Source organism: Tupaia chinensis, unplaced genomic scaffold (assembly GCF_000334495.1).
Source record: "Tupaia chinensis unplaced genomic scaffold, TupChi_1.0 Scaffold000564_1, whole genome shotgun sequence".
NCBI classification, from domain to species: domain Eukaryota; kingdom Metazoa; phylum Chordata; class Mammalia; order Scandentia; family Tupaiidae; genus Tupaia; species Tupaia belangeri.
The window spans coordinates 916,261-935,115 of record NW_006160077.1 but is presented as its reverse complement, the minus strand read 5'-3'; the positions used below and the strand labels follow the sequence as shown (position 1 = coordinate 935,115).

Genomic DNA, 18,855 nt, shown 5'->3' with positions numbered 1-18,855 from the left:
TACCCACGCAAGCCACACCATTGATTTGCTAAGGTGAGATGTCTGAAACTATACTATTGACTTAAATTTCAGACCCTAAATTCTCAAGAAGTAAGTTTAGAGAATTAATCCCAGAGTACCTCATTTTATGTTATCCTGAATGGGCCTGTCCCAAGGGTTATGGATGAAATGGCACACTTGGTTAAAAAGTTACCAATATGCTATCTATCATAATGGAACCCTGTGCTTTGGAGAATATTTTCTGCTCAGTATTTATGGTGAAACATTAAATCATCATAAGCCTCAATATGCTATTCTAGTCTTTACTATTTACAAACCAAATTGACCAGAACACTACTTCACTATTGATCTGTATAGACAAACCCCTTCTTATAAAAATACATTACACTTGAGTGAATGGAACTGTGGTCTAGATTTAGAACCTAGCACACATTTTCATTGTGAGAAAGCTTTCCTCTCTAGTTAATCTCCTATCCCACTATACAGCCTCATATGTGTATTTAACAACTTAGATTTTCCAGCCACAATTTCTCTATGGGTCTGTCCCAGGAGCCAACCAAACTATCACCTCAACATGTATAGATACTGGTTCCCATGCTCTCAGAGCAATGAAATTTTTAGCTGCTTGCTTACCAGTCAAGAAATTTCAAAGTCGATATATTCTTGACAAGATATTTAATGAGCCTGGCCTTAATTTAGTCTATATTTACACATTTAAAAAATATTACTACACTTGACAATATTTTGCAACAGTCATCTTTACATAGCGTAGAGTCAACTAAAAATATGACAAGATAAATCAATAGTTTATGAATGTCAGCCATAAATTTACTATATTTACTTAGTAACAATTCATTTGGAATTCACTCTGAGAAATATACTGTGACAAAAAGGCAAGAGATCAGATAATGAATAAATATTAATGATTAATTCTCAGAGAGAAAGAGAATATAGAAACAAATAACAAGGAAAGATAAAAATAGAAAGTGGATGAATATGTAAGATTTATAACTGAGTGAGACAAACCAGACTATGAAAGAGAGACATTATATGTCCCCACTTAATATATATCAAATGTCTGCACTCTGTGGTGGAAGCTGAAAGATTGGAGAATATAGTAGCATGGAGAATGGTTGCAGATACCAGAGACAGTGTGAGAGGAGGGTGGGAGAGTGGGGGAGGATGAGAGAAAGGGAATTGAAGAGAAAAATAGGGACACAGAAGTGAAGGATTGTCTATTGATGATAAATGTGTATGATAATATCTTTCATTGAACTAGTGTGCATTGTATTTATGCTGGGAAAATTCATTTTGCAAGCTGTTGTGATGCACAGTGATTGAATATATAAAACAAATTAAAAAATAAAAATGAGAGTCATAAAAAGCTATGATTCTAATGGATTTAGAATGTGAGGTATTTGTAATTGAAGGGAATTCAAAAAAAATTATGTTTTGGCTAAAATTTGAGGGATTACCAGAAAAAAAAATCCTGAGGGGTTAATATTTTTAGTGAGTAGAATTTAGACAACTAAGCTACAATATGCATATATTTACATGGAAATAAAAATTAATTGATAAATAGTTTAAGTGAATTGCATTTATGAACATTTGCAAAAGGGGATTATTGTTTGTCAATGGCTTATCTATTACTAAAGATTACTGTGATAAAACTTTAGAGTGGGAAGAAAAAAGGAGTAACAATATAAGATATAAGAGATTAAGTGAAGGGCAAATCTGTCCCCCTAAGTAAACATTGAACTTTAAACTTTAGGGAGCTGTATGATGGTGCTGCACCCACATTGGAAGGTTTGAGTTTGCAACTGAAAACCTCCCATAACACCCTGGGCTTCCCTGTACCCATGATCCAGGGCTGTCTGAGGCTGGAGGTGGACGTGCCTGTGAAAACCCTGTTGGGAGTACATGTATCTTTGCCTCACTCTCTCTCTTTATCTCTGTATATCTGTTGCTCATGAAGAAAGAAACGTCTAAAAGTACTTTAGAATAATAGAGATAGACATAATGTAAGTGAACATGAAAGGGCCCAGTTCTAATATTAGGCTCTGACCCTATTTATTGTTTGAGGTTTCGTTACTCACAAATTTGCAAAACATCTATATCACATTGACATTTTTCAGCAGTTAGAACCAAAGGTCAAGAAACAGACATTGAAAATTCATCAGGCCCAATTTCTACTATCTTAAGAAAATAATTTTCTCCTAATCATTTTTCTAAAGGCACTTTTGACATCTTTGTTCCTTAGACTGTAAATAAAGGGATTCAACATAGGTATAATCAATGTATAGAACACAGAGGTCACTTTGTCTGTATCCATTGAATGACCTGTGCTGGGGCGCAGATAAATGAAGATCAAGGTACCATGATAAATAGTGACTACAACCAGGTGGGAAGCACAAGTGGAGAACCCTTTTCTTCTTCCTTCAGCAGAACCTGTTTTCAGAATAGCCACTATGATGCAGACATAAGAGAGGAGAACTGTGAGAAGGCATATAGCTTCCACCAAACTAGCAAAGACCACCAAAATAATGTCATGCACATAAGTATCAGTGCAGGACAGAGAGAAGAGTGGGGCGACATCACAAAAGAAATGGTCAATTTCTTTGGAGCAGAAAGACAAATGGAAGGTGTTCGTAGTGTGAATAATTGAGCTCATCGTGCCCCCCAAAAATGCTCCAATTGCCAACTGGCAACAGACTCTCTTGGACATAATAACGGTGTAAAGCAATGGGTTGCAGATTGCGATGTATCGGTCATAAGACATGGCAGCCAACAGGAAAGATTCTGTATCAACCAAAGAGCAGAAAAAATAGAGTTGTGCAGCACAGCCATTATAAGAAATGGTCTTCTTGTCAGAAACCAAGTTCACAAGTAGTTTGGGGGCAATGACAGAAGAGTAGCATGCATCTACAAAGGACAGGATGCAGAGGAAAAAGTACATTGGGGTGTGTAAGTGGGAACTGATTGTGATCAATAATATCATCCCAAGGTTCCCCATCAGTGTTACAAAATAGATAGAAAAGAACACCACAAAAAGAAGACATTGAAGTTCTTGAAGGTGACTAAATCCCAGGAGAAAGAATTCAGTTTTTACAGTGGTATTCTCCAACTCCATTTTCTACAGTGTTTCTGAGTTTCTAGGGGTCCGAGCAGAATAATGGAAATGTTAATAATAAGGTTATTTGTCACTAAAAAAAGAAAATAAAACAATTAAAGTTCAAAATAAGAGATTAGTGATTCCAAATTCACTTGGATGTCTTCATAGGAACTAGGAATGTCCATAGTTTATATATAGTTCAAAACTCATGGAAAATTCATATTATAAAATAACTCTGCATAGATTTCAAACTATTTTACACTAAAATAGACTCACTTTAATTTTATTTTTCCATAAACTTTTTTTGAAGTACCTTGCATAAAAGATCTTAGAAAATAAAAGTATAAGTTTATTTTAATGCAAACTATTCTGGAATCAATGCATAGTTTTTACACAGTTGCATTTTTTATGAAGTTTTTGAAAATCCTTCATAGAATAATGCACAGGTTTCTAATTTTTTAAACTAAATTGTCAATTTACCTTTCTTCTCTGTTCTCTTCCTGGGACTCTGGGCATGCACACACTCATGCCCAATGTGATTTTTAAACCACTGGGTCAGGGACTTGAACTATGGTTGGTCATGTGGGATTCCAGTGTCTTAATAACCATGACACAGATTGCTCCTTTCTTGAAATACATGTGGTTTCTCCCTTAGTAAATATTAACTTTTGTGGAAAATGCCTCCTGCCTGTGGGAGACAAGACCCTAAACTGATAAAGGAGCAGAATAATTGGCACTGTGAATGCAAGGGAAATAATGCATTGCACCAGTGGCTAGCAAGTTGTGCCATCCTCTGATTTGGAAATTCTGAGGAATGATCATTAACAGCTAGGCATCGTGGGCGTTGTAGTGTGCACCCTTGATCCTGGCTGTATGGAAGACTGGGGATGGAAGTCCATGACTTGAGACTCCATCAAGTTCATCCCCTCTTTATAACAAAAGAAATAAGTAAATAACCCTTTTTTTAAAAAAATTTTTAATAGGTGTTGGGCTGATACCACAGCCCAGTAGTAAGGAACACAGAACTCACAAGGCAGACCACAGTTCAAATCCTGGTCAAGTGAATTGAAAATCAAATTGAGGAGAAGGGATTTCAGCATGACCACATCTCATCGTGGAGTACTTTCACTCTTTCTGTGGAGTACTGTCATTCTCTCCACTCTCCCTGTCTCTCTGTTTTCTGCCTCATGTGAGCGTCCTATAGGGGGTAAAAAAAAGACATCTAAGAAGAGGATTATCTTTAGGTACATGTTTAAATAAGCTTGTTTTCCAGGCTACTGGAGAAAAACCACCTCTTTGTCAAAGACTTTTTACAACCAAACATTCTTATTAAAGATGGCAATCAATTTATATAAACAATATTACTTTCAGTAATCTTTTATGGATGTTATATGCTTCAATACTGAAAGACATTTGAATGATACAAATGAAAACCAAATGGAATAATGAAAAAGAAAATGACCATATGAAACAGAAGTTTAAGAAAAGTGAATAAAAATTAGTCAAATCATTGGCTTCAAATCATTGTTTTTCTATGCAACTGGCAAATGGAGGTTTCTGAAAGAGTTCAGCGGAAAGACATATGACTGCAGTAAGTTTTCCATACTGAACTATAGTATGTTTTAACATTTCTCCCTCTCTTAAAGTCTACTCTCATCCTCACTTCAGTCCTGTTGTTGGTTGATCAATAATTGTTGGTATCAATGGATTAATGTAAGCTAGAATAAGTATTACATAAAAGTTGAGTCAACCTTAATTGATATCAAAGGTTCCTCAACTTTTGAAAAGAAATAATATGCAATGAGAACTATTTTATATACAATTCCTAATCACATTCCAACAATTCTGAGTTGCTTTAAGAATATCTTGGGACCAGCAGTTGGCATAATGGCTATGTTGCTAGACTCCCATGTAGTCGACCTCAGTTCAAGTCCCAGACTCGGTGGCTTAAACTCACGCTGGGCATGTGAGCATGCATGCCCAAGATTCCTAGAGGAGAAAAGAGGAGAAGGGATTGTGGCATGGCCAACCCCCTGGGGATGATTTCTCACTTTCTGTCTCTTTCTCTCTCTTTATATCTGGTGATAGCATGCACCCTATAGTAAAAACCTCTAAACAAACAAACAAACAAAAGAATATATTTTGCTGGGATAGCTGATGTCACAATGGTTAAGGCATGTGCATCCCACAGGCTAACTGCACAGTTCGAGCCCTAGACCCAGCAACTTGAAAATCATGTAGGACACGTTTGCACATGTGCAAAATCCCAAGAGAAGAATGGAAGAGAATAAAGCAGCAGGGATTGTGACATAGCCATCTCCTCTGGGATTTCTCTCTTTCTGTCTCTGATGAGTAAACATGCCTTGTAATAAAACAAAACACAAACAAACAAAAGAATATCTTGTGCTCATTGTTTGTATTGTTACTATCACTTTTTCTGTCAGTTTTATTAAAATTTATTTTATACATTCAATCACTGTACATTACTACCACTTGTAACATGAATTTTCCCAGCATAATTACACTGTACACCAGTCCAGTTAAAGATATTATCATACACATGATCATTAAAAGACAATTCTCCATTTCTGTGTACCTTCAATGTCTTGCTCTAATTTTTGTTTAAAACACTTGGAGAAGTTAAAACCTGTGTTGTTTTAAGCATGTTTACTCTCTAGCTATCAGCTTCCTACATGTAAAACAAGTTACTATAACACTTCAAGAGCTCAAAGGTGAACTCTTAACATCCCAGCCTGCTCTAATATTCTACAATTAAAGAATACTTACCTGGTTACTACCTTTCTTTCATTTACTTTCTTACTTTATCTTTTGAGTCCCAGTTCATTTTCTAACAGAATAAATTTTGTTTGACATTTAAGGATCAAAAACAAAATAAAAGTAAAACAAAACTGATTCATTGCAACATTAGTCATCCTTTGGGGCAGACCTCCGATGTTTATAAAGAAAATTTGTGCCTCCCTTAGGAAGGCTATGATTCCTTACAGGAAGCAAGATCTTTTATATTTTCTCTGAGACTTCTTTGTGATTAGCTTTGTGACCTTTCATCAGATTCCAGGCACTCAAGCTCTGATATACAAATCCCTGATGATAAAAGATGCATGAGCAATTAAACAGCCCCACTGAGGAGTTGACTCAACATAAGATGAAATGATGTAATGTGTTTTCTTCTACATCTTGAGAATACTTCAAGAAAACAAATTTGGTTTTCTGAATGGAAGATAACTCTATATAAAATTTGTTTGACATTTGTTATCAAATTTGGTTTAACTAACTTGAAACTATTTGTTAAAAAAATTACCAGAATATTGTATGTGAAGTGATGGTGAAATAAACAGGGAAGAAGTAAAAATGTGTTTATTTAGTGATAAAGAAGTAAAACCACTTGAAAGTCAATGTATCCAAAGAAAATTAATTAAGAATTAATTTTATTGGGACCAGTAGTTAGCATAATGGCTATGTTGCTGAACTCTCATGTAGCTGACCTCGGTTTGAGTCCCGGACCTGGTGGCTTAAACTCACACCAGGTGCGTGTGCGTACATGCCCAAGATCCTGAGAGGAGAATGGAGGAGAAGGGATTGTGGCATTACCATACTCCTGGGGATCGGTTTCTCACTTTCTATCTCTCTGTCTCGCTCTTTCTGGCAAGCACACTCACCCTATAGCAAAAACCTTTCAAAAAAATAAAAAGAATTAATTTTATTATTTTGATGTATTTGTATCTGTCTTCAAATTATGTATCAGAAAGTCTTCATTCAGTACATACATTTATTATGTGAAGATTTTTTTCTAGGCAATTTTCTAGGCACAAAATGAGAAGAGATAAACTTGAATCAGGTATTAAAAATTTTGTCAAGCACAATACACTTAGTGCATGAGAGATGGCAGGGTAAACAGCATAAGCAATTGCATGGTGATTAGGAAGTCTTTGGCATGACTGGAAATTTAAAATGAGTTTAAGAAAATGTATTGTCTAATAAAGAAAGATAAGTAAGGCTACCAATATGAAGAGCACTTCAAAAAAGTTCATGAAAACTGAAAATGAAATTAAAGTACAAACTTATTTTGGTGCAACAATTATGAAATCCATGCATTTTTTTCAAAATATATATTTTGTATAAACTTATCGATCAAAGACAATATATACATGCATCTATATATATCTATACATCTTTATATAGAGAAAGATGCACAAAATATATGCATATATCACACACACACATATATATCTGTAGATGTTTTGTCTAATACATACACCTTTATATATAAAAATAGTAGACAAAAAGAGTCTTGAAATTTACTTCAAGGAACCTGGAATTAATAAATAGAATATTTATAAGTAAGTAGATTAGTTATCTTTTCATTAGATGTGGTAGAATTCTTTGTAAAGCAGCGTAAACAAAAGTGAGAATTCATTGCTGATTTTACTTCAAAATCTAGATGTAGATTAGCTGAGAGAAGATCTAAGTATTCAAAAAATTTCCCATTGAGTATCTTCTTTCTCTAGTTCTTTTTTATGTTTTCCTCTTTGAGACTTGAGTCTTAAGCAGTCTTTCTTTTCTTCTTGGCAAAGAGAGCTATGAACACATTCAAGCTTGTCTCTATCCAGAAGACCAAGCCTCACCAGGAAGAAGCTCTTCTACTCCAATAATTCCAAGGAAAGCCCACAGTTGAGTCACTAGCTCATTAGCATCTATCCAGAAAACAAACACTGGGTCTCTTGATAATCAATCATTTATGCTCCCGCAAATACAAAGACAGATACTCACCAAATATAAGGGAGGTTAGATCTCTATGGAAAAAATTAAGATGATATTAGGTGGCAGGAATAAGTTCTAGAATCCAAAAACACTGTAAGGCAGTTATGTATAACAACTTATTGTATATTTCAAAAGACTAGAATAAAGGATTTCGAGTGTTCTCAACAAAAAAGTAGCAATGAATGTTTGAGATGATAGAGGATTATCCTGATTGATCATTATACATTGTATACATATATCAAAATATTACACTGTACCCCCTAAATACATACTATCTTTGTCCATTTAATATATGAACAACTTTTTAAGAAGACTGAAAAATACATTTGAACCTCTATGGTTTGTAAATAATAAGTAAATCAGAATCCACATACACACAAACACACACACAAATTAAGGAAATGCAAAAGAAACTTTTATGTGTTTGCTCTTCAGATGCGTTAGAGAAGTGCTCAGTATGCCTCAGTATGCCTCAATTATTCCTGTGGTAAAAAGAAAATTACCTATGAAGAAACATATAGACAAGTGGTGGGGCAGGGTGAGATTGATCCTGATTAATGGAAATAAAATTATAGATAGAAAGAGGAATGATTCCAAGTATTATAAATGCAGTAGGGGGATATGGTTTAGAATAATGTACCACATATCTTAATGTAACTAAAAAGAAGTGCTCCCAGTAAAAAGTAATAATATATGGCTGAGATAGTGGATATACTAATCACACTGATTTAATTATTACATCATATTCTTTTATTAAAAGATCACACTGATATGCAGAATTACAATATGTCAGTAAAAATATCTTCCAAAAACAAAAAATGAAAAAGAAACACTGGAAGGAAAAAAAAAACTTGATTTTTTGAATCTTTATTTATGATAGGGTATATGTAGGCACATGAGAAAACAACAGAGGGAAAGGAACTCCCTCTACAGGATCTGATCATGCTACCTTTCCTGTCCTCCAGTCTTCCATCCTGTTGGGTCTGGAGCACATTCAAGCATGTGTGCTGCATTTTCAGGCAGACCTGGCTGGGGATTTGAATCACAGCTGCCATATGGGAGCCAGTTCCCCAGAGGAGCATGTCATCTCTGTGTCACTGATCTGCCTGAAAAATTGATTTTTAATTGTGTGTGTGTGTGTGTGTGTGTGTGTAAAGATGTGTATAATTGTTTTAATATTTTCTTGGATACAGATTGTTATTATCTTATTTAGAACTTTTGCATATGTATTCATCAGTGATATTGACCTGTAGTTTTCTGTTTTGGTTAGGTCCTTATCTGTTTTGGGGATGAGGATGATGGAGGGTTCATGGAATGAATTTGGGAGGGTTCCTTCATTTTGGAGCATTACAAATAGTTTGGGAGAATCAGGGTTTGTTCTTCTTTGCAAGTTTTGTAGAATGCAGCATTAAATCCACTGGGACCTGGATTTTTCTTTATTAGGAGACTATTACTAATACAATGTCGTTGATTTTTATTGATCTAATCAGGCTATTTCTTGCTGATCCAATATTGATAAAGTATATGTATCCAGAAATTTCCTCATATCAGGTAGATTTTTCCTGTTTTTTGGTAATCGCTCATTGTATTCTCTCATGATCTTTTGCATTTCTGTTATGTCTGTTGTAGTACTGCCTGTTTTGTTGCTGATTTTATCTAGTTCATTTCTCTGTTCTTCATGATTAATGTAGCTAATGATGTTTTTTTTTTAATTTTCTCAAAGAATATGCTTTTGGTTTCATTTATTTTCTGCACAGTTTTTTTTTAATTCTTAATTTCAATTGTTTGTACTTGAATATTTATTTTTTATTTTCTCTTATTTTTTTTTCTTGCATTTCCAGTTCTCTGAGATACACTATTAGACCCGGAACCAGTGGCTTAAAACTCACGCCAGGCAAGTGTGCGTGCGTGCCCAAGATCCTGAGAGGAGAATGGAGGAGAAGGGATTGTGGCGTGACCATCCCCCCTGGGGAGTGATTTCTTGCTCTCTGTCTCTATGTCTCTCTCTGTCTGTCTGGCGAGCGCACACGCCCTATAGCAAAAAACCTCTCCAAAAAAAAAAAAATGTCTATTGTATGACTGCTCTTATTCTGTCTCATAGGTTATAAAAACTCATTTGTTGTTAGTGTTGGCTTCAATGATTCTTCTTCTGACTTCAGTCTTAATTTCTTCAGTGGTTGTGAAGTTATTCAAGAATTAGTGTGTGTGGGAACCAGCAGTTAGCATAATGGTTATATAGCTGGACTCCCATATAATCGACTGTCGCTCCAGTGCCTGAACCAATGGCTTAAAATTCACGCTGGGCGCGTGTGTGTGCATTTCCAAGATCCCAAGAGGAGAACGGAATGGAAGAGAAGAGATTGCGGAGGGCCTTCCCCCCTGGGGGGGGATTTCTCGCTTTCTGTCTCCCTGTCTCTGTCTTTCTGGTGAGCGCATGCGCCCTATAGCAAAAACCTCTCCAAAAAAGAAAAGAAAAAAAAAGAAAAGGAAAAAAGAATAGTGTGCGAAGTTTCCACGTGTATGTGTACTTTTGAGGACTCTTTCTGTAGTTGGTTTCAAGTTTGATTCCATCATGGTCAGAAAGGTGCTGCATATAGTTTCTATACATTTGAATTTGTAAAGACTTGTTTTGTGTCCTTCATGTGGTTAATCTTTAAAAATATTCCAGATGAGGATAAGTAAAATGTGCATTTTTTTGGCCGTTGGTTTAAATGTGTAGGTATTTGTCAAGTCCATTTGATATATGGCATCATATAGATCTTGTATCTCTCTATATATTTTGTCTAGATGATCTGTCCACAGGAGACAGTACAGTGTTTAAATCCTCAATTATTGTGTTGCAATATATCTCTCCCTTTAGCTCTAGCAATCTCTCTTTCATTCATTTAGGTACCCCAGTGTTGGGTGCATAGATACTTATAAGTGTTACATCTTCTTAGTGAACTAGTCCTTTGAATACTATATGGCATCCTTTTTTTTTCTTCAGATTTTGTGTTGATGTTTATTTTATCTGCTATCAGTATCATGACTCCAGCCTTTATTTGGTTTCCATTTGCATGGAATATATTTTTTCCAGTGCTTCACTTTCAGTCTATGTATATTTTTATTAGTGAGCTATGTTTCTTATAAGCAGCATATAGAGGGATCCTGGATTTTTTTAAATTATTCTTTCAACCAGTTTGCTTTTTATAATGGAAGAATTTAATCAATTAACACTAAAAGTTATTACAGATATTTGTGAGCTTATCCCTGCCATTTTGTTAGCCATTTTGTTGGTTACTTTTTGTTCTCTTATTTCTATTTGTGTCTCTTTAGTTTTCCTGACACAGTACTCCCTTCAGTATTTCTTGAAGGACTGGTATAGTGTTGATGAATTCTTTCAGGTTTTGTTTATCTGAGAATAATTTTATTTTTTCCTCACATTTGAAGGATAATCTTGCCAGATATGATATTCTTATTTGAAATGATTTTCTTTTACTGTTTTGAATACGTCTTCCCATTTTGTTCCTTGCCTGCATTGTTTCAGTTGAGAGTTCTAATGTTAACCTAATAGGATAACCTTTGTAAGTAGCCAACATTTCTCTCTTTCCATTATTAGAATCTTGTCTTTGTCTTTGATTTTCACCAATCTTGCTATGGGGGAGAATCTTTTTCTGTTGATTCTATTTGTAATTATTTTTATTCTTGTGTTTGTATTTCTTCATGCTTCTCTAGATTTTGCAATTTTTCAGATAGTATTTCATGAAATAGCTTTTCTATGCCTTTACCAGCTTCTTCGCTTTCTAGAGTACTCATTGCAGGGATATTTGGATGTTTAATAGTGTCTAGAATTTCCCATATGTTGTCCTCATTTGGGGGAATTATTTTTTCATTCTTTTCAGTGTCTTGATCTATGTTGGAGACTTTCTATACTAGGTCAGAAAGTCTTCTGCATGGCCAGTCTGTGATTAATGCTTTCAAGAGATATCTTTGGTCCAATCTGTGGTTAATGTTTTCAAGAAAGATTTTAGAAGAGCTGCTTGATTTTTTTATTTTGTTTTTGTTATTTATATATATATGTATATATATATATAAATAAATAAATATATATATATAGTTTGTTGTTGTTGTTGTTTGTTTGTTTGTTTTGTTTATCTCTTAGTAGAATTCCTCCTTCACATCCTGAAATGATCTTCTCCTTTCCAGGAATCGATTGTCTATTCTTCCTTATATCTCTTTGAATTTTGTCATAATTGTTAAAAGGAAAATAAACCAATTTAATAGAATTTTATTGAGAAAATTCTAACATGATTTAAATAAGGTAGTCTTCCCCAAACTTCTGGACAACTCTGGCTAGCCCTCTGGTCAACTCAGTATTGAAGTAGGTGGAAGAGTAAAGTGACATGTACAGTGAAAGAGAAAGTGTTGTACAAAAAAATAAAAATAAAAATAAGTGAGAAAGTGAGGTAGAGAAATCATTGGTTACATTCTGAAGTTTGTCTGCATTAACATGTTTAAGAGACAAGATACCCATGATTGAGTGAAGCCTAGATGCTGTGATTGGCTGTAACCTAGAAACCAGTTAAGAAAAGCAGCAGTCTAACGTGTATGGTTTCGGCTTACCCATAAAAATCCAAGTGTGGGAGTACATCAGCCATTTTAGGCAAAAACACTCTAATGCAATGTATGTTCAGAACTCTTTCTTTCATTTCTGTGAATTCTTTTGTATTGTCCACTGTTGGTGAGGGGTTGCTGTGTTCCCTTGGGAGAGAAGCATTTCCTCATTTTCTCATGTTTCTTTTGTCTCTGCCCTAATTTTTGGTTATCTGATGCAGTATTCACTTCTTCCTATTTACTAGATAATATTCAGTAGTACTTGAGGAGGGAATATCACCCTTATATCTCAGATGTATTTCTGTTAGAGGGCTGTGTCTTTCAGATCAGAGCAGATAAAGTTTACATGAATAGCTTCAGGTGGTTGGCTCTGCTGTCAACCTTTCATCTTTTGATGAGCTGGGGATGAGCTAGGGAGATAAAACTTAGTGAAGAGGCATGCAGCACACAGGCTGCAGGGCTCCAAGTTTGAAAAATGAACCCAAGTGTAGGCCTGCACTCACAAGAGAGGCTTGCTGATATCAGAGCCAAAGTCTCCCAGTGGATGAGTGGGGCCCAGGAACAGGCAGCAGGATAATGCAGCCAATGTGTCACAAGTTCAAAAGGCGAAATGCTATTTTCATCCACTTTGAATCAAATGACAGGTCCTCATTGTTCCTTAGGGCTGAGTATTATCCCACAGTATGTATGTACCACATGTTTTCAATCCAGTCATCAGTTCTAAGACTGGTTTTTAGCAATTGTGAATAATGCTGCAATAAACACGGATGTTCAAAATACTCTGTTGGAAAAAACTTCTTAAACACTAGGACTTTCAATATTGAAGACTCCCCTGAGGAGACTAGAGCTCTGATATAATAACAAACTCTATCCCAGCGGCAACCAACTATGGTGATACTGCTCTCTGAGAAAGATTTGGCAATGTCTAGAGACAACTCATACAAGTTATTTATTGTGACTCTGTGTATTTGAGCGCTGGAATGTTGGGAAGAAGTTCTACCTTTTAATGAGTAGAGACCAGGGATTCTGCTAAACATCCTATAATGCACAGAATAGGTCTCCATAGCAGAATCTGATCTAAAATGTCAGTTATGTCATTCTAATTAGAAACCCCATTTTAGGAGCCAACTGTTGGCATAATGGCTATGTCACTAAACTCCCATGTAGTCCACTGCAGTTGGAAACCTGGACCTGGTGGCTTAAACTCATGCCAAGTGCATGTCCTTACATGCCCAAGATCCCGAGAGGAGAATGGATAAGAGGAGAATGGAGGAGAAGGAATTGTGGCATGGCCACCCCCCTCAGGGAGTGATTTCTCACTTTCTGTCTCTCTGTCTCTGTCTTTCTGGCAATCACACACGCCCTATAGAAAAAAGAAACAAAAAACAAAAAACAAAAACATTCTCATTGGAGGAACAAAGCTGAAATATTTTATTTACGTGACTTTTAAAATTTTAGAATCTTAAAATTCTAATAGGGGATATGCAAAATATTTGTATCATAAGCAAATGATGGACTTGATTCTTTCAGCCAGTGATTATACATGTACAATGTTGTGACCACAATTAACAATACTATATGATATACTTAAAATTTGCTAAGAAGGTAGAACTTAAGGGGAAATGAAATAATTAAAGAAAAAAAGGGAAGAAAGAAGAAAGATAGTAACTATGGAGGGGTGATGAATATGTTAGTTATCTTGACCCCATTGTATACATCAAATCATGAAGTCAGATAGTTTAAATGTATACAGTTGTGATCGTCAATTATATATCAAAGTTAAAAAAATAGAATAAGTATCTCTGCTAGGGATACTGGACTCTTTAATTTATTTATTAATTTTTTTTTAGATTTTAGCCATGAGGCATATGTGCACATCAGTAAAAAAGAGACAGAGAGAGGTAAACAGAGAAATCACCTCCCAGAGGAATGACTACTTCACAATCTCTTCTTCTTCACTCTCCTCCTGGGATTTTGGCCCTCACACATACAGGCCTGGTGTAATTTTCAAGCTACAAGGTCACAGACTTTAACTGCAGTCAGCTATGTGGGAATCCGGTGCCTTAAGCACCACCTCATCTGCAGGCCCTAGATGACTCTTAAAATATTTAACAAATGGCCCTTGACATTAAAGATTTTTTTTTTCTGGGACCATTAATGGAAATACATCCTAAGGACTACATCTTTGCAGTTTTTTGTTTTGTTTTGTTTTGGTATTCTAGTCATTTTTAAAATTTAGCTTTTTTATTTTTAATTTCATTTTATTTTATACAGTCAATCACATTATTTAGCTTACAAAGTGAATATTTCAACATGTGAACATTTATCCCCAGTCCAGTTGACTAAACTACAACATATCTTTAACAGAAATTGGCACATTTCTTTGTCCCATTTATGTTTTTCCTTCCCATTTTTCTTCTAATTGTTTTTCCTCAAACCCTATTCCTTCACACATACACTCTGTCTGTTTTGTTTTTGGTTTTTGTTTAGTTTTAGTCATCTTTGAATTCAACAGTAATGTTCTGAGATTGAGAGCTTATCTTCTGTTTGTATTTGAGGGATCTGAAGTTGAGTTTAAATGTCATACTCAAAGTCCTCTGTCAGAGTCAGAATCTGGTCATGGGTGTTTAATTGTATAGCAAGTGTTCTTAATTTGCTAAAGCAACAGAGATCTATGTTTCATTTTGGGAATTACTCATAAAAATAAAGACAGTAACAGCAAATGGAATGTTAAAGAGCAAGAAAATAAATGAAATTATAGCATAGATACAAAGGTTTTTCAATGATGTAGTATGTTGAGCTTGGAAATGGTCTCTTATAGATGTCAGGATCTAGTCTCTGGAATTTGTAATTGATACTTTATTTGGGAAAAGGTTGTTAGCAGATGTGATGAAGTGAAGAATATTGACATGAGAAGACTATTTTAAATTATGTGGGTGGGTTTTATATGCCATCACAAGTGTCCATATAAAAGAGACTTAGAAAGTTATTTTGCACACACACACATACACACAAACATGAGAAAGTGCAATAAATATTTAAAGAGAGAACAGGGTGGTTAAGGCACTGGACACTCCCACATGACCGACCAGGGTTCGAGTCCTGAATCTGGTGGCTTGCTTTCTCACTTCCTCTCTCTCTCTCTCTCACCCTCTTTCTCTCTCTGGTCAAATCAAAAAAATAAATGAAGGAATAAATATAAAATAAAATTAATAATTATTTTTAAAAAGTACTGAAAAAGAAAAATGAACAAAATCCAAGATTACTAAAACATTATACGCTGAAATACACATAAGCATATCGAAAACTCACTCCAAATTTTCAGCAAATCGCATAGGCTCTAAAACAAATATATATATATTGTTTTCCATAGTTAAAATGAAGTCAAGTTAATAAGATGGGTACATGATTTAAGAATAATGGAAAAACAGATCTTTATGTGTACTTTGTAGAAAATATTTGGTCATATGTATAACCAGGAGATTCATTCTAATTATACATTCCAGAAACCCCTTCAAAACAATTGGAAATTGCAGAAGAGCAGCAAAAATAGAACATTAATTTAGATGCCCTATAGCACATTATTTTTTAAAAATGAAACTTCTGGGTAAAAAATTTGTCTCATAAGCTATACTGCATATTCCTAAAAATGCCAACATTCACAAAACAATCTCACTCTTAAATAAAATTGTGCTAATTGGCCACAGTACATTCAAAATAATGTTTATATATACATGTTTATAATAGTAGAGGTGATCAATGACATAGCAAAAACAACTCTAAATGGTTATATTATATGGAATTCATAACACATTAAAGAAAAATATTCACATTAAAATAAAAAAGATCGAGTTTAAGAAGTATATAAAAAATCATTTAAACTATCCAATAATGGGTATATAGGATAACTTAATGAATAGTTATGACCGACCAGGGTTCGAGTCCTGAATCTGGTGGCTTGCTTTCTCACTTCCTCTCTCTCTCTCTCTCACCCTCTTTCTCTCTCTGGTCAAATCAAAAAAATAAATGAAGGAATAAATATAAAATAAAATTAATAATTATTTTTAAAAAGTACTGAAAAAGAAAAATGAACAAAATCCAAGATTACTAAAACATTATACGCTGAAATACACATAAGCATATCGAAAACTCACTCCAAATTTTCAGCAAATCGCATAGGCTCTAAAACAAATATATATATATTGTTTTCCATAGTTAAAATGAAGTCAAGTTAATAAGATGGGTACATGATTTAAGAATAATGGAAAAACAGATCTTTATGTGTACTTTGTAGAAAATATTTGGTCATATGTATAACCAGGAGATTCATTCTAATTATACATTCCAGAAACCCCTTCAAAACAATTGGAAATTGCAGAAGAGCAGCAAAAATAGAACATTAATTTAGATGCCCTATAGCACATTATTTTTTAAAAATGAAACTTCTGGGTAAAAAATTTGTCTCATAAGCTATACTGCATATTCCTAAAAATGCCAACATTCACAAAACAATCTCACTCTTAAATAAAATTGTGCTAATTGGCCACAGTACATTCAAAATAATGTTTATATATACATGTTTATAATAGTAGAGGTGATCAATGACATAGCAAAAACAACTCTAAATGGTTATATTATATGGAATTCATAACACATTAAAGAAAAATATTCACATTAAAATAAAAAAGATCGAGTTTAAGAAGTATATAAAAAATCATTTAAACTATCCAATAATGGGTATATAGGATAACTTAATGAATAGTTAACCAGACAATTAATAAAAGTATACATAATCCTCTAGCTCCTAAATTATTTCACTATTTGATATTTTATTAACATACTCACACAACCCCTTTTAAAATCCATTTGCAATGCTGAGTTCACCTAAGAAAATTACTTCTCAGAAATTAGTTTGGATTCCATAACTTTCTTGAGAGCTTCTTTCACATCCTTGTTCCTCAGACTATAAATTAGGGGATTCAACATGGGAATCACTACCGTGTAGAATACTGAACTCACTTTGTCAGCATCCCGACTGTTACCCAAACTGGATCTACAGTAAGTGAAAAGGATTGTGCCATGGAAGATAATAATGGCCGTGAGATGAGAGGCACAGGTAGATAAGGCTCTGTGCCTTCCCTCTGCTGTGCGCATCCTTAGGATGGTGATGAGAATAACTAAGTAAGAGATGAAGATTATCATAATGGTGACAACCTCATTGATGGTGGGCACAATAAGTGCCATGAGTTCATTAATAGATATATCAGAGCAGGCAAGAGAAAATACAGGTGGCAGATCACAGAAGAAGTGGTCAACCACGTTTGATTTATAGGATGAGATCTCAAGAGCTAAACATAAATGAATCAGAGAACACACGGATCCGCAGAGGTAGCAGCAAGAAACCAACTCCATACGGAGTTTCTGGGACATGATGACCATGTAGAGCAGTGGATTACAGATGGCCACAAAGCGGTCATAGGCCATCACAGCCAGCAGGATGACCTCAGTGACCGCACATGTGCAAAACAAGTAGAACTGCAGCATGCATCCCAGGAAGGAGATAGCTTTGTCTTTGGTTAAGATATTAGCCAGCATCTTTGGCACAATGACCGAGGAGTAGCAGAAATCCACGAAGGACAAATGGCTGAGGAAAAAGTACATGGGAGTGTGGAGTCGAGAGCTGACCTGAATCAGTGCAATCATGCCCAGATTGGCCAAAACTGTGACTACATAGATGAGAAGGAACAGCAAAAAAAGGAAGATTCTCAGCTCAGGGACATCTGATAATCCAAGGAGAATGAATTCTGTCACAGTGGTGCAGTTCTTTTCCACCATTTCCACAGTAAGTCAGTTGGAAGAAAAAAAAAATGTTGTTTCTTTTGGGAAGAGAATAACAAATTTTAAATTAACTTTAGAAAAATATCACATGGATATCAACATGTATTTATGAGCTGTAACAAAAATGCATCGATAAGTCAAAATGTTTAATATTTCAGTGAATGCTAGCAATAGAAATTAATTAAAGCATCACCAGTAAGTTCACATGATTAATGATGAACCTTTATACATCAAAATATACTCAGACGATCCATTAAATTAGGTGTTTCCATGGACTTTGAAGTAGATTCTATAGCACACTTTAAAGCCATATAGAATGCTACATGGTGATGCGGTGGTCACTCATTTGGACGTACGTGGTTATGTGCCATGTTTACATCCAGGGCTTCTCTATACATGCTGGGCACACATGTGCCTGTGATCTGGAAGACAGGTTGGGGATGGATTGTGGCATGAAGCGCCTGTTGAGAGTAACCCTTTCTTACTCTTTCACTCTCAAAATATATATAAAATTAAGATAATTAAAAAGTCTT

General features: G+C 34.9%; 2 protein-coding genes across 2 annotated transcripts; both read right to left on the bottom strand.

The window, feature by feature from the left end:
- Nucleotides 1–2,197: 2,197 nt before the first annotated feature.
- LOC102484947 (olfactory receptor 5I1-like) lies at nucleotides 2,198–3,130 on the bottom strand. The gene has a single exon (XM_006157896.1). The coding sequence runs from the start codon at nucleotides 3,128–3,130 to the stop codon at nucleotides 2,198–2,200; it is 933 nt and encodes a 310-aa protein (XP_006157958.1).
- A 14,247-nt stretch (nucleotides 3,131–17,377) lies between these two features.
- On the bottom strand, nucleotides 17,378–18,319 carry LOC102503298 (olfactory receptor 5L1). The gene has a single exon (XM_006157930.1). The coding sequence runs from the start codon at nucleotides 18,317–18,319 to the stop codon at nucleotides 17,378–17,380; it is 942 nt and encodes a 313-aa protein (XP_006157992.1).
- Between the last annotated feature and the right edge of the window lie 536 nt (nucleotides 18,320–18,855).

What these genes read in the sequence shown, in the direction of transcription:
- LOC102503298 (XM_006157930.1), bottom strand. Translation starts at nt 18,319, where the DNA reads ATGGTGGAAAAGAACTGCACCACTGTGACAGAATTCATTCTCCTTGGA.
- LOC102484947 (XM_006157896.1), bottom strand. Translation starts at nt 3,130, where the DNA reads ATGGAGTTGGAGAATACCACTGTAAAAACTGAATTCTTTCTCCTGGGA.